The sequence below is a fragment of the Anas platyrhynchos genome, chromosome 3 (assembly GCF_047663525.1).
Source record: "Anas platyrhynchos isolate ZD024472 breed Pekin duck chromosome 3, IASCAAS_PekinDuck_T2T, whole genome shotgun sequence".
Classification (NCBI taxonomy): Eukaryota; Metazoa; Chordata; class Aves; order Anseriformes; family Anatidae; genus Anas; species Anas platyrhynchos.
Genome location: NC_092589.1, coordinates 46,359,705 through 46,372,746, shown reverse-complemented (window position 1 = coordinate 46,372,746; position 13,042 = coordinate 46,359,705). Strand labels below are relative to the sequence as shown.

At 35.8% G+C, this 13,042-nt stretch overlaps 1 protein-coding gene across 7 annotated transcripts in view; it reads left to right on the top strand.

Annotated features, from left to right (window-relative positions):
* Positions 1-13,042, top strand: part of SMOC2 (SPARC related modular calcium binding 2) — a 149,370-nt gene that overhangs the window by 69,201 nt on the left and 67,127 nt on the right. For 4 of the 7 annotated variants that reach the window (XM_072035808.1, XM_072035807.1, XM_072035806.1 and 1 more), the window contains exons 6-7: positions 3,738-3,821; positions 4,583-4,657. In XM_072035808.1, the coding sequence (XP_071891909.1) occupies positions 3,738-3,821; positions 4,583-4,657 (159 nt within the window). The remainder of the gene's footprint in view (positions 1-3,737; positions 3,822-4,582; positions 4,658-13,042) is intronic. The other 3 variants (XM_072035810.1, XM_072035809.1, XM_027454227.3) reach the window with 1 other exon arrangement.

The following is a 13,042-nucleotide window of genomic DNA, read 5'->3' as shown; positions in this document are numbered from 1 at the left end:
TCATCTTGGACCCAACACTTTTTTCTGTAATGTGATTAATTCAACTAATGGGTTACATTCATGGCCAAATGATTGTTGTTCTTAGAGATAGATCATAGCGTGTATCGTTGGCAGGACAAAATCTGATGCAACTCCAACATAGCTGGTAGATTTAAATGAGAGAGATATCTGTTCTTTAAACAAAATTAGAGCTCATGCTCTCCAAACACTTAAAAGAATATTAGATTCAGCTGAAAATAACACACTAAATATTTCTGCCAGTTGCAGAGGGATAAATTAATTTTAAAGAAGCTAACTCAAATTTGTGCTAATGTTAATGACTATCCAGTTTATTCTGCTTTAAATATAATTGATATAAGTTTTACAGTAACTTTTGTAGCTTTGTAATATACCGAACATTTAAATAAACTAATGCACCATTAGGTTAAGAAAATCAGTACTTCTTTAAAGGCTAATGACAAGGTACATGAATCAGCAGTGGAAAACTGTTCCTTCAAGTCTTTCTGGACAAACTGTGGTTTCCACTAACCTCATTATGTTCTGGGAAAATTTGCTTTGGGTCAGGACTTTCATTTTCAACTTTGAACTATATGAACTATCCCATATATAAAACTTGTCTGGGTCTTGGAATTCTTTTTTTTTTTTTTTTTTGGTTTGGTTTGGTTTGGTTTTTTGTTTTGACTGTAAGGGCTGAGTTGCTGAAGCCTGAATAGACACTCCTAGAACAAGAAACTTAAATGATGATGTTTCCCTTTGCATCACATATATTTGTGTCTAAAATGACACAGTTGTATTTCACTCATGCCTTGTTTTTATTCTCCAGCCCAAGCCTGCAGCGCAAAGGGCCGATGTCCTGGTTCTCAGGTGGTTCCTGGCTCTTCTCAGATACTTCTAACATCTCCCCACCCTTCCAAGTCACTGCCTTATGCTTTAAATGAAATAATATTGTCAGTGATATCACAACCTCTTTAAGACTATCACAGAGTAATGAACTTGATCTGCTATTTGAGTTAAGGATCTGTTCTCTTGCCTCATTGTCAATGTAGTAAAAATATTTTGTAGTTCATGTTGCTAGGGCACAGAGGTAGCTTTTGGAATAACCATAAATTTAGCATGCACCCCTTCCTGCCCATCTTCCTTCTTCATGTTGCTGTGGACTAACTGGAGGTGCCACAGGTTGGGGTTCTGATATTGTAACACAGCAAGCTTAGGAAAGTTGATGACATTCTTGCTGCTACAGAAGATGTGCCCCAAACTTAAGTGGTCTTGGTGACTATACTGTCAAGAGACAGTATAAATGTAGCCTGAGGCAGTCTCTTCTTCCAAGATAAAGACAGACAGACATCCAAGTGTGGAAGACAGTTCTTCCACACATACTCAGAGAGAATAACATAGAGGGCCATATCTGTTTGAGATGTGCAGCTCAATGAATGAAAGCTCAATGAAAATTTCCAGTCACAGATTTTGGATGTCAGGAGCACTGTTTGCTTGTTTGCAACTTTGCATGTGAACTCAAACAGCAACAAAGCTTAAAGGATACTTCCTAACATATCTTTTCCCTGTGCCACAGTTCCCACCTCTAGCCAGAGAAAGTATTCAGACTATCTGAAAAGCACAAGTGTTAGGCATGGGATTGTGCCCCTTTTTCTTAGCTGACTGCAGGACTGTATTCTTGTTAATGGAACTCTGATAATGGAATGGTTTATTTACATGTATGTACATATGTAGTGGTATGTAGGTACTGGTCAGGAAGTCCTATGAAGTTAACATGAAATACCTGAAATTAAGATGTACTGCAATGTAGTTGTGTCAGTGTATTGGATTTCGAACAAAAAAATTCTACATGCTTCATACTTAATACAAAAGATTTTATGAAAAGAGAAGACACTTTCACAGAGAAAATTAATGCCATAGTCCTCTTTCAGATTAAGCATAGTTCAGGAGCTGTTGTAGCTCCTCCAGTTCTGAAATGAAGTTAAATTAATACAGATATCCCATACCAAATGTTTGATTTGATGGAGACCAAAAGAAAACCTCTCTCTTCCTTTTTGTTTCCTGGAGGACCTGTGGCCAGTTTTACGATTCAATTGTTAGGTACCTTTTTTTTTTTCTTTCTTATTTTTTTAGAATATATATTCATATTAATAAACTGTGTCTTAAAAGTTGTGTAGTAAATGCTGTTTAAATGAACAGAGTTTGTTGTCAAGAGGATAATTTTGATTGGGCTGATAATTGTTAAAATTGCAGCATTCTATCTGTATTTCACTTATTAATGTAAGAACAAATGCATCACAAACTCAAACTGTATACAGAAAGATGATGATAGAACAATGTCACTTAAACCCCAAACTGATTTTGTGGCAGAGCTCTTGGCAACATTTACCCATCTGAAGGTACAATCTAAAAGTCAGTTTTTTTGAATTACATACTAATTGCTAATCTAAATGCAGGTTTTCATTTTTAATATGCTGGGATATTTGATGTCCTCTCTGAAATTAGTTAATGATCTTATTCCACCACCCAGAGGACAACACAAAATTGCTAGTAGAACTAATGGGAAGTGACAGTCTGTCATGTTATTCGAACGAAGTATCCTATCATTGCATGGACATGAAAAATGAACATTCTTAAAAGAAGTCTCCTTATGGTTTGGTTAAAATATTTTGCAATGAAAACAAGTTTCTGTTGCTGCTGCCTTGCTTTTGTGGAAAGCATGCATGCAAGTTTTCCAGAGTATTTGCTATGAATTAGACTGTAGCCTCCAAAGGGGAAGGTCAGAGTACTTCCAAATCCTCTATGTGCAAAAGAAAGTTTCACAGTTACCTTCATTTCTAGCTCTGTGAAAATGTCACAAAAACAACCTGGAAACTATGTTGGTCTGGGATCCAGTTGTGAAACTGCAAGAAATGTTCATAAAACCCTTTCACAGAAGATGCTGTTTACCGCAGAGTAACTTGGAGTTAGCTCCATTCTAAAGGAAACAGCAGCTAGAAAATAAGTAAAAGGTGTACTAGCTCATTTTTACTCAGTATATGAAATCATTTTAAATAACAAAACCATAATAAGGTGAAGGTGGGTCTTTCTCACAGATTGCTAACTTGAATTTTTTTCATACTGAATTTTTCTTTTCCAGTGCTGTTTCTACTATATTTTACTAAAATTATCCACATTCTTTTATCATTTCATCCCTCTTGTTTTGCAGTAATGGTTGATTGTGGATGGATGGAGATGGCCGAATAAAGGATAAGGATAATGCAAAGAAAAATCTGATTCTTTATGAATCTTACCAATAAAATCATCTTGATTGCTAAATACATTCTGCTGTGCAAAAATAAACTTTCATTTCATTTTAAGGTGTCAACATATCTGCAACCACTTCCATCTCAGACTGCTTTTGCTTTCACAGGACTTACCCCTTTGATGCATTTACTGAATTTCTTCTTTATGAATGCTTATTTGTTCAATTATAATCTATAGGAATCATTAAAATGAAGAATGACTGTCTGGGGAGCAACTTGATCACTTCATGCTCTTCAGAGACCCTGCAATCAATTCATCAGCCATAATCTTAAAAGCCATACGTTTATAATCTATAGTGTGCAGACGTAATATGTCTATGCTGTACAGTACATATTAATAATGCTTAAATTATTGTTTGTTTACCGGCCGGGGCTATGTGCAAATCATTAGCATCAATCACGTATGTACACTTATTTAGCTTACTCTCATAATTGTAGTCTCCTTGCAAATCTTTTCCATTCTGAATTCAGATGATGTCTCAGCTCCCGCGCTGGAGACTCAGCCTCAAGGTGATGAAGAAGGTAAGCATCGACAGGAATTTTAACAGTGCGATATTAAATGAATGCAATATAGACAATACACCACAGCATCAAATGCTACCTTAAAACTAGGGCACCTGCTGGGGCTGATCAGACTTCCTGAAATTGCAAGAAATTGAAAACTTCTGTACCCTTTTCAGGATAAAAACAGAAGACACAGTCAAGTCTTAAAACTTAAAAACAATGAATTTCATGTGGGTAGTATTGAGGCGACACTTCAGCTATGGACTCTTAACAGTAGCAAATTTATTGCGAATACTCAGGGTACAGACAGGTTTTAAACTTGAGCCACAGTTCAGATTAAAACTGTATGGCCAAACAAGGAATTTAAAAGCATAAATTCTGTTCTCAGCATATTGTCTAGCAATGTAAGGTTAGTGCTTTTACAAGTGTATTTGGATCTGGGAAAATTCAGTGCTCTACAAATAGAAAGCTCAAAGCCCATATGCAGTGGTAGTCCTGTACTGTGACTATCTTACCACCCAGTGTATATCTCACTGATTTAAAGTTACTACACATTTTGGATCTTTCAAACCTTTGTTTGAATGGAATAAGAAATGAACTATTTATGCCTTTGTATGAATAAAGATTTTACCTATTCTAATACAGATCAGTATACCCTTTCCCTTTTTAAAATCCACATATCTTTAATACTGATGACTCAATATTATTCAGCTGCTAGTAACTTTTAAAAAACTGTAACATTTACAAACTTTTTTCTGCTGTATTTTTTTTTTTTTTAGATATAGCTTCTCGTTATCCTACATTATGGACTGAGCAAGTAAAGAGCAGACAAAACAAAACCAATAAAAGCTCAGGTAAGAAGCTGTGGTGTCCTTACTTTGCAGAGGTCCTGTAAAGAGGCACATTAAGCCTTTTTAGAGCTGAAGCCATTTAAGCAAAAGTTGTTTGAATAACCATTCTGCTCCCACTCTTATCATATGCTAGTGACTGATGATTTAAATCATGATGATTTTGTAGGCTCATGTGGCATGCATTCCTTGTGTATGGAAACATTGTTGGCCAACATTTACTGGGTGTAAATTGCCATTATTCCACTATGGTCTCTGGCTCACAACTATATGCATCTGTGAGTGGATCTGATATTTATATTTCTTTTCCTCTTTGATTATCTGTATTTTTATCACCTACTTGTATTTTCCTTCATTGTTCTTTTTTTTTTTTTTTTAATTTTTATTTTTTTTTTTTTTATGGTGTGTAACAAGAAGGTACTTTGAAACGGACAGTGGAAGTTACATACATTTGGTGCTAAATCTTAGGAGGCAAATCTGAAAAGAAGTTAGCTCCCATCAGAAACCAGTTATCAGTTAAAAGGAATTTGGAAAGATTGTATTATATGTGTTTTGCTTACATAAATTATCTGTTATTTACAAACTGATTACCAGTTTAGTGTGGATGAATTATGTTGCCTCTGGAAAAAAAAGAGTTTAGTTTGAAAGGAAATATTAACGATACAGACTGTTGCTTGCTAAATCACCCAAAAGCACACTTCAAATCCAGTGGAAATTGAAGCTATGCTTTACCTTTAATACTGTGCTTAAGTAGTTTACTAAATTACTAAATGTCAAACAATCATAAGAAAGACATTTTTACTAAGAGGTTTATATATTCATTTATTAAGCTATTTTTAACAACAAAGCCATAGTTATTAATACCTTTCCCTCTCCTTGATGTTCTAATAGGCAGCTAGGGTAAGGATTATAAACAGATTATAGACAAGAAAAGCAAATGCTTTCCATGGTGGGGATGTATTCTGTCATTTCCTTAGCCGGTTTTAGCAAGAACATAATTCCTTTGGGATTTCTGTTTGTAAAATAAGTGCATAGAAATATGTAACTTACATGAGTGTTTCTTTCATTTTCACAGTGCTAGATGTATTAGGTAAAGCTAAAGCAAGAGTTCTTGAGTTTGCAGTGCTGCTGCAGGAAGTGAAAGCTTAAACGTGCACATGCATAAAATGTTAGGGAAAGAGCAAAGAAAAGGTGGGATTTATTACTGGGAACTTGTAACCTCCAATCTACCTAAGGACATATTTACAAAAGAAGAGACAGGTAGTGTAGTCTGTCTGTATTATGATTGCTAGCTATATGGTCCATTAACATCAAAAGCATGACTGTATTGTATTTGCTAACAGTAGGACTTGCTCACAACAAGTGTAAGATCTCAGGAGTGTTTGTACATGCTACACCCACAGAAGTCAGCAGACACTATATAGTGAGACTTGCTTTTGTCTGTAGGCATATCTGGTGCTCCAGAAGGGCTCACCACTGTCTCTTCTGTTACTTCTCTTACATATTTAATATGACATTATCAAGCCATATGAATCTAGATGCTAAAAACAATGTGTTAGTCAGTTGTGCTTGGCAGTATCTCTCTCCTGGATGTCAGAAATATACAGTGAGTCATGTGGCAATATAAGTTGTTTTGATGGCTGAACCTCACATATTCTGTAATCAGGTCTTTTAAGGTCTTGAAAACATTAGGTTAGATTTTCTCCTTATTAACTGTCAGAGTGGTTCCAAGGCTTTGGGGAACATCCACAGAGAAGATTTCTGTGCTGCTATGTGTGTAGAATAGGAAGGACCCCATGAATGAATACAGTGGATTGTAAACTAACCATGTTCAGATACCTAGGCTTAGGTATCCGATACCAATCTAAGGAATAAATACAGATGTCTTCTTTACTCAGTTTGCTTAGCAATTCAAGTGTGGATATACAAATACAAGAAAGATTTTTAAATGTATTTGTCTGAGAAAAATGAAGAAAATTTATCTGTGGATGTAATATGTTTATAAAACAAAAGATGAAACCCAATTTATTGGTAATCTTCCTTTTTTCTTCTAGTGTAATCCAAATGTTTTCAAAGAACTTCTGGTCCAATTAACACAGTAATTTAGCCCTTGTGTTAAAAATAAGCAACGTAAGATGATAATGATAAAAATTTCATGCAAACTAAAAATATCCTATTTAAAGCTGCCTACATTAGTCTGTATTGTTCTTACTTTTTTTTTTTTTTTTAATCTGAATACATGCCCTAAGATGTCACAGTCCATAAGCTATGGGCATAAAGAAACTTGTCTAGACTTGAGAAATCAGTTTTCTTAGATTTTTTTTTTTTTTTTGTGTGTGTGTGTTAAGAATCACAGATGACTACATTGCATTTATTGCACTCATCTGGAGTAGTTTGGTTTTGCAAATCTATAACTAACCTATAAATTATAATGAAACGATAAAATTAGTGTAAGATTTTAATTTTTGAAGGGTAAAAAATAATAGCTCAGGAAATTCTACTTTATATTAGTTATTCATTGCTTCCATTTGATTTAAATCAACCAAAAATAATTTAGTACAGAGAAATGACATTTGGAAAATGTACAGATGAAGGGCATGAAATTACTGGATTATATATCTATACTGTATAATGATTTCTGGTGCATATTGTGGTTATTGGTTCAGAGAAACAAACCTTTGCTGCTTAGTAAAGCTAAGTAAACGTACAGTGTGGTATTTAACCTATCAGATTTTGATGACAAAATGTTACCCCTGGAAAACAAACAAACAAATAAAAACATTATTGTTGGACCATGTAACAATAGCTCTGTTTATAGTGGTGGATTTGGCTGTAAACATCTGTTTCTCTGTTTTAAAACTTTTTGTATTTAGATTTTATTTTTTTCTTTTTGGTCTTTTCAGAATTAGAAAATGTACTGGTTGCTAAAATAATACAGTATTTGTGGAGAATATATTATGTATATATACATATGCCTCTCTGTCTTGGCAAGTATTTTAAGATTTTTTAATTTCTGGACTTCTTTCTAATCTTACACTCCTCATTCCTTCACCCATTTCACAGAAGATATTTGTGTTTTTGCCACATCAGATTGACAAAAATAAGAATTATAGCAACAGCTATCAAAAATAAACTGGAGGTTTTAAGGTGTTAGAAGTGTTAAAAATAAGGTGTTAAAAATAACACCTACATTCAGATGAACTAAATATTGTTTATATATACCACCACAATATCATTTGAAAATCTAGGTAGTGTGCTTTTTGTATTTTGTAAAGAACAGAAGACAGAAGGTATTTGGATTTGGAGAAACCAGACATTTTGGTCTCAAGAGTTGTCAGTTACTTTAGCTTCAAGGCTAGGAGCAGCCAGAATATAGGTGTAGGCAATGCAGTACATGGCAATGCAGATACCTTCCCATCACCTAACAGGGGATACGGTTTCCTAAGGAGTTTCTCTAACAGTTTGTTGTGGTATCTCTTCCATTGAAAACAAATAGGGTGAGTTTAACTTACAATTATGTTAGTGCTTAGAAAATTCTTAAAGTACTGGATGATTTCTAATTACAAATCTGTCCACCACACAAATGAGAATAAATAATGGCAGTATAAAATTTCATAAATTTGGCAAATGCAGGATGCAAAAACTCAACCATAATCTGGAATATGCTTACATATGTGCTTAAGATGATTCTGATGATAATATAATTCAAATTAAAAGAGACAGGGTCAAGTAATGTATCATTGGCTAAGATGTATTACAGTTGTATGCTGTTTCCTCAAAAAATTATTATTGTGGCATTACTAGCACTAGTTCATTGATTATCTGTATAGTTTATTTAATGAGCATTGTAAAGAGTGATTGAAAAAATTGGGATTTGTTTTGTTGATAGTCTGGTATGACCTAGAAGACAGGAAGAAATTGTCACATTTTTTATACTTCACCAAACTTGATTCTGATTTGTGTGATAAATTTTAAACACATGAAATCAGTGAATAAAAATTGAGGACCCCTGACAATCCATGGCAGAACTCCTAGACCATGGTTCCACATCCATTCATGCTTCGTCTTCATGCTACTAGTACACCAGTCATTCACATTTCATCTGGATCAGGCACAGACACGTGATCATATGACGTGTTATCATAAAGCTGGTATATGTTTGTGCCAGCTTTATGTTTATCATCTTTAAGCAGGTGCTGAAAAACAATCTGTAAATGATCCAGCATAAAATAGGGTCAGCACAGAGTCCAGCTGTTAAAATTAACACATCTGTGCAAAAAGTAGTGGGTCATGTGATTATGATTGTTTTTTTTTTTTTTTTTTAATAATCCTAAATCAGAATTTATTGCTTCCTCAAACTATGTCTTTATTGACTTTGAGAGTGTCAACACTACACCTGAATCTGGATGTACCAGTAACATAGAATTATCTTTAACTTAATTTTTGGCTTTGGCTGTGCACATGTGAAAGCAACATGGAACTTTTTAAAATTTTAAAAACAGCAGAGTACTGTTTTATTGCTCCCAATTTACTATGGACCATCAGTTTCAAATATATTAAAATACCTATGACAAGGTATTATCAATTAGCTCAAGAGGGCTTGATCCAACAGGATTTTCATTTTCAAAACTTCACATGTATGGATTGCACATACAGTAATTTAGCATAGTATGACTGCACATACAAGTGAAAATAGTACAATGTCTACTGTGAAGATATTCTTAAAATAATAAAATAGGAAATATACAAATCCTGAAAGTGTTTAATGTAACTAGCAAATTAGGTATTTGACTCCATCCCAAACTGTGGGGCCAGTCCTCTTTAATGTCTTCATCAATGATCTGGATGAGGGCATTGAGTGCACCCCCAGTAAGTTTGCAGATGACACCAAGTTAGGTGCGTGTGTCGATCTGCTCAAGGGCAGGAAGGCTTTGCAGGAGGATCTGGATAGGCTGGAACAATGGGCTGAGGTCAGCTGTATAAAGTTCAACAAGGCCAAGTCCTGTATCTGGGGTGCAACAACCCCAAGCAGAGCTACAGGCTGGGAGAGGAGTGGTTGGAAAGCTGCCAGGCAGAGAAGGACCTGGGAGTGATGGTTAATAGTTGGCTGAATACGAGCCAGCAGTGTGCTCAGGTGGCCAAGAAGGCCAACAGCATCCTGGCTTGTATAAGAAGCAGTGTGGCCAGCAGGGCTAGGGAAGTGATTGTCCCACTGTACTCAGCTCTGGTGAGGCCACACCTCAAGTACTGTGTTAATTTTTGGGCCCCTCGCTACAAGAAGGACATCGAGGTTCTAGAGTCCAGAGAAGGGCAATGAAGCTGGTGAGGGGTCTGGAGAACAAGTCTTATGAGGAGAGGCTGAGGAAGCTGGGTTTGTTCCTCCTGGAGAAGAGGAGGCTCAGGGGCAACCTTATCACTCTCTACAGATACCTTAAAGGAGGCTGTAGTGAGGTGGGGGTTGGCCTGTTCTCCCACGTGCCTGGTGACAGGACGAGGGGGAATGGGCTAAAGTTGCGCCAGGGGAGTTTTAGGTTAGATGTTAGGAAGAATTTCTTTACTGAAAGGGTTGTTAGGCACTGGAACAGGCTGCCCAGGGAGGTGGTGGAGTCACTATCCCTGGAAGTCTTCAAAAGACATTCAGATGTAGAGCTTAGGGATATGGTTTAGAGGAGGACTTGTTAGTGTTAGGTCAGAGGTTGGACTCGATGATCTTGAGGTCTCTTCCAACCTAGAAATTCTGTGATTCTGTGATTTATCTGCCCATACAGTCTGAATCTGTTGACAAACTCTGCCAGTGAGATTGATTAATTTGACATTCTAATATTTGAACACAGTTTTTATTGCCGCCTCATCAGACTGCTTTAAAGCACTTGTACATATGAGTTTTCTCACATGGAAATTATGTTGGTTGCCAGTGAGGTTTCTGTTTTGCTCGCTGTTTTGTTTCTCAAATGCAATTGTTCCAGTGGGATCCATGTGCCCTGATCATTCTCTGAAAGTCACCTTCTTGCAAGGGACAAAGACAAATCTTGTTACACACTGTAGTGCTCATGTTCATGACAAAGCAAACCTGGATAATGTCTCTGGACAGTGCCTATCCTGGCAAAACTCAGTTCTAAAGTTAAAGTCTGCATGAAAAAAGCATGCATTTTCTTGCAGTGGAAATTAGTGTAAGAGTTTGTGTGTGTGCCTGATCACATCAATTCTCATAGCCGTTCCTCTCTCAGCATAGGAAAATGAATAACTTACAGACAGGAAAATGAGTAACAGCTCAGAGACTTTGTATTTATTCTCATTTATTGTTGCATTTTCCAGATGTTGCTCTTAATATTGACTCAACAGAAATTATGTGCAGTTGAAGATGTGTGAGCTAGCAAGAAAAAAAATAATAAGATCCGTTACACATTCCTGGTTACAAATGTATTTACAAGCTATTTAGAAGTTTTCTAAAACTATTTTGAATTAATCTGAATTTCCAATCTGAAGATTTGAGGTATTAATCCAGTTAGGATTAAAAGGTTATCACACGCACACACGCACACGCACACACACATACAAAAAAAAAAAAAAGAAAAAAAAAAGAAAAAAAAGATAGAGAAAAGAACACAGGCAAGAGGGGGTAGAGAGTGTCTTAAAAGTTTGTTGCTTCCCTTTTTAAAGCTGAGATTTAAATCTCAGCTTTTAAAGCTGAGATTTTCCTAGCAAGTTGCGTGCTAGTGTGCAGTAGCCTGGCCAATACTCTGTTCTCAAATTTGCTTGTATTCATCATGAAACGAGGAGGAGGTGAGGACTCTAGAGCAATATGTACAGATATGAGCAAAGAGTTATACCCACTCTGAATGCTTTTACACCTGTGCTGGACACTCAGAAATTGTGTTTAAATGAATATATCAAGTAGATTTGCACAGGAAAATAGCCTGATTGGGAGTGGTTCGTTCATGGCAAACCACAGAAGTAAAGAATTTCTTCCCTGTTATCACCTAATTTCAGTCTAAAGGACAGCATTTCTTTGCAATGGTTGGTGAGGAATCAGCCACACCCAAATGTGGGACTTACATTCCCAGACTGCATTGTAAATACACCCATAGCTGTTGCTGGAGAAATGAATAACATGGGAATAAGATGCTAAAACATAGGCATCTAAAGCCTTTTCATGTGTCTAGACTATCTGAGATATCTGCATGACATCTACAGATGAAATATGAATGTTTTGTGATGGCCACACACCTGGCTTTTAGGTCTTGTGAAACTTGTGGGTGTTGGAAGACATCAGCTGGTAGAATATTTGTTGTTTGTCCTGTTATTTCAAAAAGTTGTGCATGGAAGATAAAAAGTGATGAAAGTGTGAGGATGTGAGGATGTTGAGTAAGAAAACATGATATAGCTGAAGACTGGAAGCTTCCAGGCTAATGGTATTATAACCTCCTCAGACTCTCTGGATTGTCTCTGGTTGCTAACTCACTAAATGTTTGTTTTAGAGTTCCTGAATGAACACAATTATTTGGAGTGAACTATAATTTTTGGTTTGCATTTTACTATAAAAACAGCATTGTTAAGAAACTGTTGGGGATGGAGAAATGAGAGACACTGTCACGTCTCATTATATTACTTATTGTATTAGTTTTAAATCTTTTGAAGGCTAGGAAGTAGTTCTGTCTTTTTATTTTTTATTTTTTTTTTTCCTCCTCCATTTTTTGCTATTTTTCTGTCAAGAATCAAAACAGTTTCAGAACAGAATTCTTTAGGAGATGGTTTCAAGATACTCCCTGGCAGCTGAAAAACTGGTGGCTTTGGAACTAATGATTGTCCACACCACTGGGGCCAAGCAGTAAATGGTAGATATAGTTCTTAATGGTGAATTTTGTCTTACTTTTCAGAAGCAGTCTTTAATGAATCCTAGTTTTGATTTAGTAATTACAGAAGGAGAAAACAGTATGCTTCATCTTCTTCATCATCTTTAGGTCCTCCTTTGCTCTATTTCATTTTGATTGCTGTCTTCTTTCTTCTTCTTTCTTCTTCTTCCTCTTCTTCTTGTTCTTCTTGTTTCTCCTTCTCCTCCTCCTCCTCCTCCTCCTTCTCTTCTTTCTCCTCCTCATCTTCTTCTTCCTACTTTTCTGCTTCATTTTTTCAAGACCTAAATTGGTAAAGGAAAATTACTGTTCTCTTTCTGTTCTTTCAGCCTGTTCCAAAAAGATAAACTTCTCCAGACCGCCCCACAGTGCTTGTATATTACAATACATTCTTAATTTCCAGGCTGCTGGATCATATTTATAATAGTACTGTCATATCTTTAATAATCTTTTTTACAAGCCTTTTCATTTATCTTTATTTTAAATTTACATATTAGTACAAAACTTTTATAAACATTAAGTTCTGGCATTTTCAGTTTTT